Below are 16,751 nucleotides of genomic sequence, written 5' to 3' on the forward strand. Positions count from 1 at the left end.
TAATTCGTAAGAAATCCCTGGTCTTCAGCAGCACTTCTCCATGACCACCTGACTTTCATCATAAGTTGTTAATAAGCTTTCCTCCGATCCTGATGCCGTGTTTATCTTCATAACAACCAGTTGCTCAGTTTACCTGCTCAATATATGGATTGAATGAGCATGATGACATACTTCAACCCTGATGCACACCTTCCCTGATTTTCAACCCTACAGTATTCCCCTGTGCCGTTTGTTTAACTGCATCTTGATACAAGTACAGGTTCTGCATGGGCACAATTAAGTGTTCTAGAATGTCTATTTTGCTCAATATTATTCATAATTCCTTAGACACTTGAGTACCCCTGCGCAGTCAATAAAACACAAGCAACCATAGTTCTGGTATTCTGTGCTTTCAACCAAGATCCATCTTATTTAGCATTGATATCCCACGTGCAAGGGACGCTTCAGAATCTGCCTTTAATTTCTGGCAGCTCCCCGTTGTTGAATTATCATGAGCAAAAGTTTACTTCCTTGGGATACTAATGATCTCGTTCAATGACTGCCACATTCTCTTGGGTCCCTTTTCTTTGGAAAGGGCACAAGTATGGATCTCTTCCAGTCAGTTGGTCGGTGACTGTCTTGAAGATTTGTTGACATAGAGGAGTGAGTGTTCCCAGTGCTCCGTCGGCTTGTTCACACATTTCACAAAACATTCTCTCAATTCTGGTGCCTTAATTTTTGCTAATGCCTTCAGTGCTGCCAACACGCTTCTTTCAAGATTGTGGATTTATGTATAAATATTTCCTTTTGTGATTGACTTCTTTTAATCATCAAAATATACTCCAGGCCCAGCCATGTTATGAGGCATTTCTGAACATCTTTGTTATTCTTTAAAATTGCCTAGAATTTCATTGTATGTCTTTGCCAGAATTTGTTTATCCATTTATCCATTGATGGGCCCTTGGGTGGCTTCTATTTGCTATTGTGAATAATGCAGTGAACATGGGTGTACCTATTTCTATTCATGTTCAGCTCTCTTTTCTTGAGGATATTTAGTGGTGGAACTGCTGGATCAAATGCCATTTCTGCTTTTTTCAGGAAGCACCATACTGTTTTCATTGGCTGAATCATCTTACAAGTTCACCAGCAACATATAGGAATTCCAATTTCTCCATGTTCTTGCCAGTATTTGCTGTTTTCTGTCTTTTTTCACTTGTTATTGTTGCTGTGTAAATATCCCATTCTTGTTTTGATTTGCACTTCTCTAATGGCAAATAATTGGACGCAGTTATAATGTGTTTGTTTGACACTTGGATGTCTTCTTCAGACAAGTGTTTATTCATGCCTCTGCCCATTTTTAAAATTGAGTTATTTGTCTTTTTTGTTTGTGTAGTATTGAAGTTTCCTATAAATTTCAAGTATTTGTCCCTTGTACAATGTGTATTCTCATCCCCTCAAAAATATTTTCCTCCATTTCTTTTCCTGCTGCTCCTCTGTCTTCCAATTGGCTGTGCTGTGCTGCAGTCTCTCTCTCTCTCTCTCTCTCTCTCTCTCTCTCTCTCTCTCTCTCTCTCTCTCTCTCTCTCTCTCTCTGTGGCCTCAGGTCACCATGTGTGAGGTGCAGTCCTGTGTTCAGTTAACTGTAAAACCTGAAACTTCTTCTATCCTTTATGAAAACACACTTGAATCACACACACACAAAATTCCCCCAAAATTGGAAGTTCTCTTTTTACTCTTTTGGTAACCGTATAAATGGTTCATTGTTAGAAGATCTTTGTTTTCTAACTTGTCTTCTGCTATCTGTGCATTTTAGTTATGCTTTCTAGTATACTTCTACCATGTGTTAGAGTCCCTAAGATTGCTGCTCTTTTCTTTTTATGATTTTAATACTTTCTGTTTTATAATCAGCTCTTTGACTCATCCTGGCTAACTTTTTGCGTATCGTGAGAGATATGGCTTCTGTTTCATTTTTCTCTAAATGAACATGCACTTTTGCCAGATTAATTTGCTAATGAGACTCTCTTTCCCCATAGAATGGATTTTGTTCTTTCATTAAAGATCAGCTGTCAACAGATATATTTACGTCTGGGCTCTTAACTCTGTTTCATTGGTGTGTGTGTGTCTGTAGCTGTAGCAATACCAGGATGTTTTGGCAACCATGCCTATTTTGAGATTTAAAAGTATAAGGTCTCCTATTTTGTTGTTTTTCTGTAGCAGAGCTTTCCTTCTATAGGGTCTCTTTTCCTTCCCTAGGAAGATAGTGATTAAGTTTTCCATCTCTTAAAAAACATTGATAAAATCTGGACCAGGAATGAATTTTGCCTATGGATTGCTTTGTGTAGTACTGACATATTCACAATGTAAGCCTTCCTATCCATGAGCATACATTCTTGAGTATATGGCACACGAACTTAGAAACCCACTCAAGAACATATAAGACAAATTAAACAATATTACCACAGACTAGATGAGTTGTGGAAAGACATCATGAACATCATGCATGAAGACAATAACTGAGCATTAATGGTACAAGGCGAAAAAAGAAGCCAAAGTAGATGTTAGAAGAGACTCTGGATATCGTTCTTGAATGTACAGTATCTAAGGTAAATGGACAAAATAATGAAGTAAAAATTCTTAACATTTCAAAAGGCAAGTCAAGAAGAGATACTAAAGTAGTAGAATGAAATGAGCAAAGACTTGAAGTTAGAAAGCGAAAGGGAACACGCAGCATATTTCAAGCTGAAAGACTAGAAGGAAATTTTAGATCTTTAGTTGCCATATTGAAGAATTCTATAGTTAAAAGAATGAATGACGTAGGAAGCACAAAAATAAGATGAAAGGGGATACACAATCACCATATCAAAATGGTTGTCATTCAATCATTTCAAGGGTAGCATAGGATCAAGAACTGGTATCGAAGGACCTGTGCTGATAGCACTGGTGAAAAGCAAGCCTCCACAAATTGACAGAATACAAATTGCTCATGAAAGCAACAGTCAAGAAATCAATTGATAAATCACTGCATTGGGTAAATCTGCTGCACAAACCCTTTGAGTGAAAAGATATCACTTTAGACTATGGTGCACCTGACATAAGTCATCGTATTTTCATATGCATGTGCAAGCTGGACAATTAACAAGAAAGACTGGAAATGGATGTTGACATTGGTAAAGACTATTGAAAATATGGAATATCAAAAGAACCAACACATTTGCCTTGGAAGAAGTACGGCCAGAATGCGCCTCAAAAGTGAAGATGACAAGGAGTCCAGGAAGAAAAGGAATATTTGGAAACAGATTGTGGTAGCAATCGTACGATACTGCTTGACATGATTGAGCTAGGAAATGACATGATATACATATTAAACTCCCCATGGATAATAAATTTATTTTAAAAATTAAAGCTTACAAGACTTTGTCTCACATATTTGGACATGTTACCAGGCGGGGCAAGTCTCTGGAAAAGCACATCATGCTTGGTAAAAGAAAGGAAGAGTGAAAGAGAGGAAGACCTTCAAGGAGATGGAGTGACACGGTGACTTCACCACTGGGCTCAAACAAGAGTGGTGCAGGACGAGGCAGGGTTTCATCCTGTTGTACACAAGGTGCCTGGGAACAGGAGCGCACCAACTCATCGACCCCTGACAACAGCTGCCGCAGCCCAGCTGCAGCAAGGTCCGGGGGTCCCTCGAGGTGAGTCAAGGCGTTGGCGAATGGGAGACAGAAACCACACGACTCAAAGGTTGCGGGTGACTGTTCCAATTTTATTCATGCAAAGCTTCAACTTATATAGTCTTTTTGCTTGCCTTAAAGCTTATGGCCTAAGGTCATACATCAGGAAATTCTCAGGCCACAAGACCATGACAAATTACGTAATCACATAATGATTCTTGGTTAAAAATTAGTACACCTTGAAACTAAAATTGTTTCAACCACAAGGGTGATAGACAAACCTTCTAATAATACTGAGCACACTTTATCCAACTAGGGAGCATTGTTCTAACTATGAAATCAATAAAGCATTAATGCATTTTATTATCAATCACAAAAATTACTTGAAAGGCTTTGGCTGTTCTTTCTGTTCCTTCTTAGCTGTTCCTCTAGGGCTTTCTTTTTTTTTGTTGTTCTTTCTTTTCCACTAAGTTCCCATAAATTAAACTCCCCAAAGTCTTTCTGTACCAAGGTATGAGTTCCCTCACAATAGGTAGCTTTGCTTCAGTGGACTTCAAACATCACAGGGGCCCTCCTCTTGCTAACCCTTCCATAAAATTTAAACTACTAAAAGGAAATTGTATACCTTCTTTGTTAACCATTCTTATGCTATTTTCATTACAAGCCCCTGTACAAGGTAAATCAGGACCAGGAACTCTATTTCTCTTTGGGTTATTTCCTGGAGGGGGATGCCATATTCTACCCCCTATGCGGTAACCAATATAAGGAGAGGGAAAAACCGTGGGAAGAGGATGATAAACTTTTTTAGAGTCTTGCTCAAAAGCTTCCAAATGAGCCTCTGAGATTTCCGTGGGTTTTGGTTGCAATAGTTCAGCCTGCTCAAGATGTAACATAAATTCCTTAAGGGAGGTTTCTGGCTTCCAGTTTCTAGTTTTATTATACAATACACTTTGCACGCTATCAGGACATGGATCTTTCAAAGCCATAGGAAGGGGAGTAACCTGAACTTCTGGAGAATATTCCTCAACTGACATCAGGTGCTTCCTAAAAGGGGAAGTGATCAAAATTATCAGGAACCAGAGAGCAGCTGCAATAATGATATCAGGCCAATAATTTCATAGGGTTCAGAGAAGAGACGTCCTTGGTGGAGCCTTCTTTGAATGCTCCTCCTCCATGCGCTGACTTTGTCAAGGCCCATGGATGGAAGTGGTCTCGGGACACAGCATCTATGAACATGATGTCACCCTGTGTTTGCAAATCTCTGCTTGCTTTCAACAGTGCTTTGTAGGTGTCTGTATGTCTTTTTTATTTCTTGTTGCATTTATTCCTAAGTAATTTTTCTTTTTGGTAACTATCAACCAATCCATCTGACCTCCTCTGGCTTCCATATTGCGAAGAGACAGAGGTCAGACGTGCTCAATGCGCCCCACTGGTTTACGTATTCTGACCCCAACTCTTCCTCCTATGGCACTCTACTTCTGTGGTGGGTTTGCTAATTCAGGAGATTGGCCCCACAGAAATCACAGACTCATATAAAGGAGGTTAGCAGGGAAGCTGAAGAAAGATGGGGCTTTGTACTCCCACAAGGAGTAATGGTCTCAGAAAATCACAGAGGCAATTCTATCCTGTCTTAGTGGGTGGCTGTGAGTCAGCATCAACTTGATGGCAGTGAGTTGTTGGTTATTAGGAAATTCCTTAGGTTACTACAAACCAGGATCAGCAACTATTAGGGATTGCCATTGGTCCACAGCAACATCTCTTCTCAGCCAGAAGACAAGCCTCTCCCTGGTCCTCAGTCTCTCAGCCATAAGGTCCCTTAACCTTTTTCTTCGTGGGCTAGGAGGTCAGTTTACCCCTTTGCCTCACAGTCCCACAATCTCAGGCCAGCCGAGGACAAGGTACCCATAGTAACGGAGCTGCTGCTCTGGGCCTCTGAAGCATCTGCTCTCAGCAGCCTCCGCTACTTGGGCACAGTAATGATCCCATCCGTGCCCTCTTTTTTCTTTGTAATTGTCACCATTTTCCAATTGATGCCTCTAATTACCTAATTTCAGTTTTGTACTTTTTTGTTTGGTTACTTATGGTTTTTGAGAATTATTTCACTGGATTGGTTTCTGGGTGATGTGTCTAAATCTCTGGTTGTTGTCTGACTTGGTTGATGCTCTGTGCATAGAATTCCCTGTAGGATTTCATTTAAGGTTAATCTGGTTTGTATAAATTCCTCTATCTTGCTTAACTGAAATATCCTAATTTCAACATTATAATCAGGGAACTGTTTTGTATGATATGTAATTCTTGGTTGGTAATTTTTTTTTCTTTTAGGGATTTATGTCACTCCATCGCCTTTTTGCTTGCATGGTTTCTGCCAAGAAATGTCTAGTTTTATTGGATCCCTTTTAAAGTAACGTTCGGTTTTCTCAACTGCTCTCAAATTCTTTTTTGTCTTTGGTTTGCAAAAGTTTTATTATATGTCTTTTTTTCTTAAATACTTTTTCTGGGGCTCTTACATCTCTTATCACAACCCATACAGTCATCCATTGTGTTAAGTACCTTTGTTCATTTATAGCCATCATTATTTTCAAAGCATTTTCTTTCTATTTGAGCCCTTGGTATCAGCTCCTCATTTTGCCCTTCCCTCATGAATCATTGATGTTATAGATTATTCTTTTCATATTTTATATCATCCTCTGTCACCCTTCACCCACTTTTCTGTTCTTCATCCCCCAGGGGGAGGGGGATTATATGTTGCTCCTTGTAGTGATTCCCTCTTTCTCCCCCCTACCTTCTCCTTATCCTACTGGTATCTCTCTTCTCATTGTTAGCCCAGAGGGATTTATCCATCTGGATTCCCTCTGTTGCAAACTCTTATCTGGAGCTGTGAACATGTTCTTGTCTAGCCATATCTGTAAGGTAGAATTGAAGTCATGATAGTGGGGAGGAGGAAGTTTTAAAGAATTAGAGGAAAGTTGTATGTTTGATCAGTGCATACTGCACCCTGACTGGCTCGTCTCTTCCTTGTGACCCTTCTGTAGGGGGGTGTCCAATTGTCTACAGATGGACTTTGGGTCTCCAGTCCACGCTCCCCCTCATTCACATTGATTTGAATTTTTGTTCTGGGTCTTTGATGCCTAATACCTTATCCCACTGACACCTCATGATCACACAGGCTGGTGTGCTTCTTCTATGTGGGCTTTGGTGCTTCTCAGCTACATGGCCACTTGTTTATCTTCAAGCCTTTAAGACCCCAGGTTACATATCTTTTGATAGCTGGGTACCACATTTGCTTATGCACCCATTTTGTCTTCAGCAATCGTGTTGGGAAGGTGAGCATCACAGAATGCCGGATTGTTAGAACAAAATGTTCTTTAGTTGAGAATATTTGCGTCAAGGCCCAATGTCCATCTGCTACCTTAATTTTTAACATATAGATATAAGTACATAGATCTATTTCCCTATCATTATATATAATTATATATATTTATTTATATAGACCTCTATAAATGTCCTTTGCCTCCTGGTTCTTTCCTCTATTTCCTTTTACTTTCCTCTTGTCCCACCATCCTGTTTGACCTTCGTTCGGGCTATTCCTCACTGTTACATTGCCCTTGATTAAGTCTCACTAGGCATCCTATGCCTTCTCTCCGTCAATTTTAGTTCCCTGAGTTCGTTGTTGCCCACCCATCCCCTCCTTTCTCCCACCTCCCCTTCTCCCGTATCCCCCAAACTGTCGGTTCCATTGTTTTCATCTCCAAATTGTTTATGCCACCTGTCTTATCTAGATAGACATGCAGACATTAATAAATGCAAGAAAAACCAGGCAAATCCAAACAAAACAACAGACAAAACCAACAAAAACAAAATAACAACAAAAAAGAAAGCCAATGACAAAAAAGGAAGAAAAGCCTATAAATAATTTCAGGTCTGGTTTTTTTTTACCTTTAGGAATGTTCTCCAGTCAAGTCTGATGGGGTGTCACACTCTGTCCCCAAAGTCTGTTTTTGGTATTCCCCAGAGACTTCATTATATGCTCCCCTTGCTGCTCTGTTGCACACACTTAGTGTTTCACCCCAGTGTGGTGGGGTCAGATCCGGCACAATTCTCTCACCGTGTCTCCAGTGTTGTCCCCCGTAACACTATAGGTCAGTGAGGGACGTTATGGCTCGTGGTGGGCCCAGCCATATGGTCCTCTCTGTGCATCATCTGCTCAGAGCAAGAATATCATCCTCGGGCCTTGGTGGGCCAGGATGTGTTCCCCTCAATCTCCACCTCCTGCATGTTCTAATCAGATGTGCCTCTCTCCACAAGCTGTAGCTTCAGTGTTGTCTTCTGAATTGCATTCTATTTTTGGGGGGGTGGGGGTTCCACATAGTTGGGATTAGGGCCAGCTCCACAGACTTCTCTATTGGTTCCCTGGTACATGCCAGTATGTTGCATTTACATCTTGGTGCATTCGGTTGAAGCCTGGTCTTTCTCTCCCTCTCCTGTGGAGATATAAACAATAACCCTCCCCTTGGGTGGGTTAATGCCCTGCTCCCCACCTACCCATGTCCTTTTTTGTTTTCCCTCTTTCTTTCCCCCCTCCTATTAGTTGGCTGCCATATATATCCCTGGATTGAGTTTGGCCCCTACCATAGTACCTGGACCTTTCCCCAGGAATGTATGTATATAGTAGCTTTTCCCCTATGCCCCATTTTTTAAGCCTACCTCAGTGGACTCATGTTATACTTGTCCTTTTGTGCTTGGCTTACTTCGCTTAGCATGATTTCCCCCAGTTCTTCCCATGCAGTGATGTGCTTCACGCATTCATTGCTGCTTTTACAGGCTATGTAGTACTCCATAGTATGTATGCACCACAGGTTTTTGATCCATTCATCCACTGATGGAAATTTGGGTTGTATCCAATTCCTTGCCATTGTAAATCGTGCCGCGATGAACATTGGAGCACAGAGTCTGACCGTGGTTGGTTTCTTGCCTCTTCTGGGTCTATGCCCAGTAGGGGGATTGATGGGTTATATGGTAGCTCAATCTCCATCTGTTTAGATCTCACCAAATCGATTTCCATAATGGCTGTACATAACTACAGGTCCACCAGCAGTGGATCAGAGTTCCTATCTCACCACAGCTCCTTGCTACTTTCTGATTTTTTGAATTGGGCTATCTTTGAGGGTGTTAAGTGGTATCTCATAGTTGCATTAATTTGCATTTCTCTTATGGCTAATGATCAGGACATTTTCTCATGTTTACTGGCTATCCAGATTTCTGCCCTTGTGAAACTTCTGCTCAGGTCCTTTGCCCACCTCCTCAGTGGGCAATTAGATTTTTTCTTTTTGGAAGCTAGCAGAGTATTGTAGATTTTTATAATAAGGCCTTTGTCTGAAATGTCATTGCTAAAGATCTTTTCCCAGTCTGTGTGCTCTCTTATTACTCTAATGGTGAATTCTTTCAATGTACACAGGTGTTTTATCATCAGTATATCACACTTGTCAATTTGTGACTTCTCTGTGTTTGTATCCTTCACTATTTCTTATAGCCTATGTATGCCCTGTGCCAAGGTTCTCAGGTGTGTCCCAATTCCTGCATTGATGGTCCTAATTATTTGGGGTTTCACCTCAAGGTTTGTGGTCCACCTTGAGTTTATTCTTGTGCCTGGAATGAGGTGAGGGTCTTCCTTCAGTTTTCTGCCGGTAGATCATCATATTTTCCAGCACCACTTCCCATTCGATATTTTGGGGCCCTTATATGATATGTCTTAATGACTTTCTTTTAGTGTCTATCCTGTGTCGAGTTTTTTGAGCTTGTTAGATGGACATCTTTTCATTTTCCTTGATATTCGAGACAATTTCTGCTAGCAAATATTCCATCCTACATACATTATATGTATGATAGATGTTTGATGTTAAGTATAAGTGTGATTTCATTAATGTCTGGAAAATAAATATGGCTAAAGAATTGTGTATAGGTGCCAAGTTGGCAATTATTCAAGAGAGAGGTTGCTTTGATTACAACAGAAATCTTGCTGTCTATTACAATAACCACGTCCACCCTGTTTCTGCTGATTCAGTGCTGACACCTGCCCTCTACCACCATGGGACCCAATCAGCCCCATTGTAGGCAAAAGTGGGAGTTCACTTAGGGCAGTTTCCACTGTTAATCCTGGTGCACTTAAATAGCAATCATAGGAGTCTTCAGAGATGCTGGGGCCCACTTCAAAAACTTGTCCTTAAGGTCGTGGTGAAGGGTATGTCCTCAGGACACCCCCTTTTGGGGTCTATGGGAATATCCTGATAGATCCATTCCAACGTACCAGTTTCTCTAAGCTTTTGGATGCCTTCCTCTACAGTGTACCAAGGTAGGTCAGGTACCTCAAATTGGTCTAATCTGGGTCACCTGGCAGCCCATGCTTCAGTGAACCAACTAAATAAGCAATTAGATCCACTCTTAAGCTCTCTCCCTGAGACATTGAAAGAGGAATCTGTGCTTAGGGGTTCCATATGCAGAAACTCAGACTGGTCTAATGTTACATTCCTTGCACCAGTGTCCCACACCCTCAGTAACCATTCCCAGGGAGATTCCCCAGGCTTCTGCTTGTACGTATTCGAAAACTGCAGCAGATCTTTATGGATATAGCATGCTTCTTCCTGAGTAATCATCTCAACCTCGCCGTTAGGAGCTTTCTGAGCCTTAATTTTAGTGACAGGCCTAAAGGAAATAATGGGCTACAGATGCAGCCCCACCTGAAACTTCAGCTTGAACAGTGTAGTTAATCTGCTCAGGTGTGGGTTGTTTTACTGTTAGTGGATTAATCCCCTCAGCTGGGAGGGGTGGATCTACTGACTGGGGTGGCTCAATCTTTTCTAGGGGCTCGATATTCTCCTTGTCTGCATTTTCAGTCCCTATGTTCCCATCCCATGTTTCAGGGTCTCAAGTTTTTCCTATAAATGTAATTACTTTAGTATCAGGTGTTTCTCTAGATCTGCAATTCAGCTGATGTTGTAATTCAGCCATTCGCATGATGAGACTCTGGACCTGGTTCTCAGCAATGTCAGCTCTATCACTGGAGGAGAGAAGACTCTCCTTTGTAGCACAGGCAGAAGCTTTTAGGTCTGTTATTCTGCACTTATGATGCGCTTCTGGGGTTCTGAGACCATCCCTCTCCTCAATCACACTTTCCATTGTCAGGAGGACCAGCCATCCTTCCTTCTCCCAGTCTGCACGTAGGGCCTCGTGGGGAGTTCCTTATGGTAATTTAACTGAAGACCAGAAAAGTCATGCTTAGTTTACGGATGGCTCTGCACGATATGCAGGTGCCACTCGTAAGTGAACAGCAGCAGCACTACAGCCCCTTTCTGGGATCTCCCTAAAGGACAGCGGTGATGGGAAATCTTCCCAAAGTGCAGCACTTTGAGCAGTGCACCTGGCCATGCAGTTTGCCTACAAGGAAGAATGGCAAAATGTGAGACTGTATACTGATTCATGGGCTGTGGCTAATGGCTTGATTTGATGGTCAGGGAACTGGAAGGAACATGATTGGAAAATTGGTGACAAGGAGGTGTGGGGAAGCGGTATGTGGATAGACCTCTCTGAAGTGGCCAAGAAAGTAAAGCTAATCATGTCTCATGTGAACGCTCACCAAAGGGCTACCTCTGAAGAGGAGGACTTTAAAAATCAAGTGGATAAGATGACACACACTGTGGAGACTGGTCCTCCTCTTTCCTCTGCTACTCCCATCACTGCCCAATGGTTAACATGAACGAAGTGGACATGGTGGCAGGAATGGAGGTTATGCATGGGCGCAGTAACATGGTCTTCCATTAACCAAGGCTGGCTTGGCCACTGCCACTGCTGAGTGCCCCATTTGCCAGCAACAAAAATCACCATTAAGTCCAAGATATGGGACCATTTCTCGGGAAGATCAACCGGTAACCTTGTGGCAGGTTGATTACATAGGACCACTTTCATCATGGAGGGGACAGTGTTTTGTTCTTACTGGAATAGACACCTACTCTGGATCCGGATTTGCTTTCCCTGCACTCAATGCTTCTGCCAAAACTACCATTTGTGGACTTAAAGAATGTGTCATCCACCAGCACGGCATCCCACACAGCATTGCTTCAGATCAAGGAACTCACTTCACAGCAAATGCAGGGTGGCAATGGACCCACGTCCGTGGAATCCACTGGTCCTATCATGTTCCTCATCATCCTGAAGCAACTGGCTTGATAGAACGACGGAATGGCCTCCTAAAGAAAAGTGACCAGAGTTGAACATTGGTAAAGCGGGACACCATTGATAAAACTCATATCCTGGGGAAATAGCCACACGGCAGCCGAAAACCATATACCCTAGCTTGTCGTGCATTTATTCCAAAAATTGGAACGTTTTAAAAACGCCGTGGGATGCAGAAACAATTGTTAAAAATCAGGACTGTCCTGCCAAAAGTGGTACGTCAGGTCACCTTATCCTAAAGACACAATTATGGCACCAGCTAGGTGGCAACAACTTGCGGGGCTGGGGCAATGTTCTCCAGAAGGCTGCATATTCTCTAAATCAGCGGCCAATATATGGTGCTGTGTCTCCAATAGCCAAAATTCATGGGTCCAGGAACCAAGGGGGCAAAGCTGGGGGGCACCACTCACTATTACTCCTCGTGATCCCCTTGCAGCATTTTTGCTTCCTCTCCCAGCAACCCTATGTGGTCAGACCTGGAGGTCCTGGTCCTGAAGGAAGGAACTCTCCCACTCAGAAACACTGCATGGATTCCAACTGGTGGCTGAGAATGCCCCCTGGCCACGTTGGGCTCCTCATGCCTTTGGATCAACAGGTCAGGAAGGGTGTCACTGTACTGAGTGGGGTGATTGATCTTGATTACCAACGAGAAATTGGACAGATCCTACATATGGAAATAAAGAAGAATGTGTCTGGAATCCAGATCTCATAGGCTGACTCAGTGCTATCATGCCCTGTGATGAAAGTAAATGGTAAACCACAGCCACCCAATCCTGACAAGACGTCTAATGACCAGGCTGCTCAGGAATGAAGGTCTGGGTCACCCTACTGGGCAAAAGAATCACAGCCAACTGAGGTGCTTGCCAAGGACAAAGGAAATACCGAAGGGGTAGTAGAAGAAGACAGTTCTACCTTTCAGTTAAAACCACATAATCAGTGGCAAATGCAAGATTTGTGATGGTCAGTTTATTTTCTTTATATGTGCTTAATGAATATCTTTCTTTTGTTCATGTATGATGTATCAGATACAATTGGACTTGGTGTGTTTTCATTTATATGTATGATAGATGTTTGATGTTAAGTATAAGTGTGATTTAATTAATGTCTGGAAATTACACATGGCTAAAAAATTGTGTACAGGTACCAAATTGGCAAGGAGTGGATTGTGATAGGTAGGTTTACTGTGCCAACCTGGTCAATGAACACACGTGGGATTATTTGAAGGGTGGAGAGATAAATGGTTTGGCGAGCCTTGCCTTTCTTGTTTCTTGCTCTTTGATGATCAGACCAGTGTGCAGCTGCCTTAGCTCGTTCTCTGCCTCAACTTGCAAGCTACACTACCTGTGGGACACCTACCCCATGGACTGTGTGACTATAGTTTGAGGTTCCTTCAAGACATGTTTTGCCACTCTACTGGAGTATGCATCGCTTGAGCTGGGGACTGTTGGACCCTGTCATCTGACTGACTGCTGGTGACCTGCCTTGCTGTGTGCTGCCTGTGGCCAGATTGCCTGAATTGCTCTACAGAGGAATCAACTGTCTGCTTCCTTGACTTGCCCCCAGCAGCCCTCAAGGCTTGAAGGACTGCCAAGTATATTAGCTGTCTCATGGAAGTGAGTTGCACTCAGCCATTTGTACTGCCTATAGACTAATTAGCCATTTATTTCATATGATATATATACTCATAAGTGTCCTGGTTTTGTTTTTCTAGAGAACCCCGTCTAACATATAATCTGATCCATTATCTCAGTCTTAGGAGTTTCAGTAGATTTTTATATTTCAGGGATACAACCTGATACCACTTAGTGTTAGGGAAAATAGATATCTTTCATTTACTGTTTAAATCATGAGTATAACTTTCCCTTTCTCTCTTTAGCTTCTTTCTTTGGACTCTTGGTGGTACAGCACATTTTGTGTTGGGCTACTAACCACAAGGTTAGCAGTTCAAACCACCAGTTGCTCCACAAGAGAAAAATTAGGCTTTCTACTCCCCAAAAGAGTGATAGTCTCAGAAACCCACAGGAGAAGTTCTACCCTGTCCCATAAGGTGGCTATCAATCAGAATAGACTTGATGGCAGTGAGAGACAGAGAATGGTATTGAAAATGTAGATGATTTGTAAGGTAGAATTGAGATCATGATAGTGGGGGGAGGATGCATTTAAGAACTAGAGGAAAAGTTGTATGTTTCATCATAGATACTCTGCACCCTGACTGGCTCGTCTCCTACCCACTACCCTTCTGTAAGGGGGTTTCCAGTTGCCTACAGATGAGCTTTGGGTCTCCACTCTGAACTCACCCTCATTTACAATGATATGACTTTTTTGTTCTTTGTCGCCTGGTACCTGATCCCTTCTACACCTCAAGGTCACACAAGCTGGTGTGCTTCTTCCATGTGGGCTTTGTTGCTTCTGAGCTAGATGGCTGCTTGTTTACCTGCAAGCCTTTAAGACCCAGATGTCATATCCTTTGATAGCCAAGCACCATCAGCTTTCTTCACCACATATCCTTATGCACACATTTGTCTTCAGTGATAGCTTACAAATCTGGCTAGACAAGAGGATGTACATTGGTACATATAGGAACCAGAAACACAGGGAATCCAGGACAGATGATCCCTTCAGGACCAGTGGTGAGAGTGGTGATACCTGGAAGGTGGAGAGAAGGTGGGATAGAAAGGGGGAACTGATTACAAGGAGCTACATATAACCTCTTCCCTTGGAGATGGACAACATTAAAGTGGATGAAGGGAGACATCAGACAGTGTAAGATATGACAAAATAATAATAATTTATAAATTATCAAGGGTTCAAGAGGGAGGGGGAGCAGGGAGGGAGGGGAAAAATGAAGAGCTGATATCAAGGGCTCAAGTAGAAAGAAAATGTTTTGAGAATGATGATGGCAACAAATGTACAAATGTGCTTGACACAATGGATATATGTATGGATTATGATAAGAATTGTACAAGCTCTCTATAGATTGACTTTTTAAAAGTTTATGAATCTATTGACCTCAAAACCCATTTTCATATCGTCAATAGATGTGATTCCAGTATTGTGAAGCTTTCTGGAGATATTAACTTCATGAGGCATGAGTACCGTCAAAATGAGAAAGCAATTCAAGAGCTCATTTCAGCCCTGGAAAATATTTCTAAGAATTTGGATATGAAGGTAACTGAAAACAGATGAAAGTCTTATATAATGCGTTATTTCCAGAAATAAGAGCATTCTGTGTCGTATTAAAATACCCATCAAATGATAACTGTTTTACGTTATGTGTGGTTTTTCTCCCCAAGGGTTCAAATATGCCAACTAATACATAGACACGATGCATATAGTCAGCCCAGTAATGAAATATTTAGTAAGTTCTTCCTTGTTCCAAAATAGTCACATATTTTGAGTAAATGACCCTTAAGCACACTGTTACCATTAGTCTTACTCTCTGGGTTCCCATCAAAGACTGGGGAACCAGGAATTGTAAGCAAAGAATTTCCAAAAGAAACTATTATTGAAAGATCAACATAAATGTGAGTTGATCACTTATTTACATCACTGCTTAAAACTCTGTAATAGAGTATTTCACTTACAAATGAGAAACACATCTCTGGGCCTGGACTTTAAAGGCCACCCGTTCCTGTATCCTGGTCATCCCTTCAGTCACATCCCTTTGTTTCCTGGCTTACCCAGGAGTAACTGAACTACCTGAAAGGTAGTCCCACTCACACCAAGCTATTTACACACCCTCCACCTTGTTGCTGCTCGTTTCTGCCTGGATTATCTTCCTCCCTTGCCCCTCCACCCAGCCAATGGTTTGACCAAAATGGAGTCCACTGCAAGGCCTTCTCTGCCCGACGCCATTCTTGCCCTGCAGAATGCAAACACATCTCTTTGAGATATTTTGGGCAGCGCAAGGCAAAGGTCCTTTGGAAACTGGAGGATAAGAAGTTAAGGTGTTGGCTTATTTGGTGTCGGAAGCAGCAGATGTTGTAGGAGAATAGAGTTTACTCCAATGCCATTCGGATTCCCTTGTTCAACTTTCTATTGACCGATCCAGTTCGTCCCAGTATTATGGAGGGTTGTTTAATTCGCTTCATTTTCAAGGCATTCAATTGTATTAACTACTAATCAAGACAAGTTTGTGTCTGGCTTTCTAATTTAGAACCTCGTCACTTAAAAAAAATTCATAGTCCAGATGAGAATGTGCAGAACACTGTTAAATAAAAAATATCACTATAGCAGGAGCCCTGTGGTCTAGTGGTTTCAACTTGGGCTGCTGACTGGAAGGTCAGTAGTTCAAAGACACTAGCTGCTCTGAAGGGGAAAGATAGGACTTTTTACCCCCATACAGGGTTATAGCCTCAGGAACTCTCCGGGTGGCTGAGAGCCGGCACCAACTGGGTGGCAGAGTAATGGGTTTGGTTTTTGGTATAGAAAGCAGTCTAACTTCTGAGGAACACTGGGGATATCTCTATTATTGATGTTAGTTGTTGGTTTGATAAAATAATTTTAAATTATATTAAGGAAGCTTCCATTGATTCCTACTTTACTTAATTTTACAAAGACTTTACATAACTAAGTCATTATATTGATTGTCTTTTGGTCTGACTTCTGTTTGTTGTTTATTTTACTTCTCTGGTCTTCTAATATCCTCTGCTGATACTTGTCCTATTCCTGAAATATTCTTATATTTCCCTAATGAGAGTTATACAATCTTTCAGTCTTTCATTTGCATTTAAATTAAAAGGTGAAGTTGGGAGATTGAATTATAGTTCTCCCTCCTGCTTAGTTTTTGGGGTTTTTTTAACGTGATACATCAATCTAATAAGTCACCATTCATCAAACCCCTCATATGTAATATTTTTATTATTATGTGAATCT

At 41.7% G+C, this 16,751-nt stretch overlaps 1 protein-coding gene across 1 annotated transcript in view; it reads left to right on the forward strand.

Annotated features, from left to right (window-relative positions):
• The window catches only part of FAM81B (family with sequence similarity 81 member B), a 70,577-nt gene that overhangs the window by 37,524 nt on the left and 16,302 nt on the right, over window positions 1-16,751 (forward strand). The window contains exon 5 of the mRNA XM_075542666.1: window positions 14,915-15,044. Coding sequence (XP_075398781.1) covers window positions 14,915-15,044 — 130 coding nt within the window. The remainder of the gene's footprint in view (window positions 1-14,914; window positions 15,045-16,751) is intronic.

The sequence above is a fragment of the Tenrec ecaudatus genome, chromosome 2, assembly GCF_050624435.1.
Source record: "Tenrec ecaudatus isolate mTenEca1 chromosome 2, mTenEca1.hap1, whole genome shotgun sequence".
NCBI classification, from domain to species: domain Eukaryota; kingdom Metazoa; phylum Chordata; class Mammalia; order Afrosoricida; family Tenrecidae; genus Tenrec; species Tenrec ecaudatus.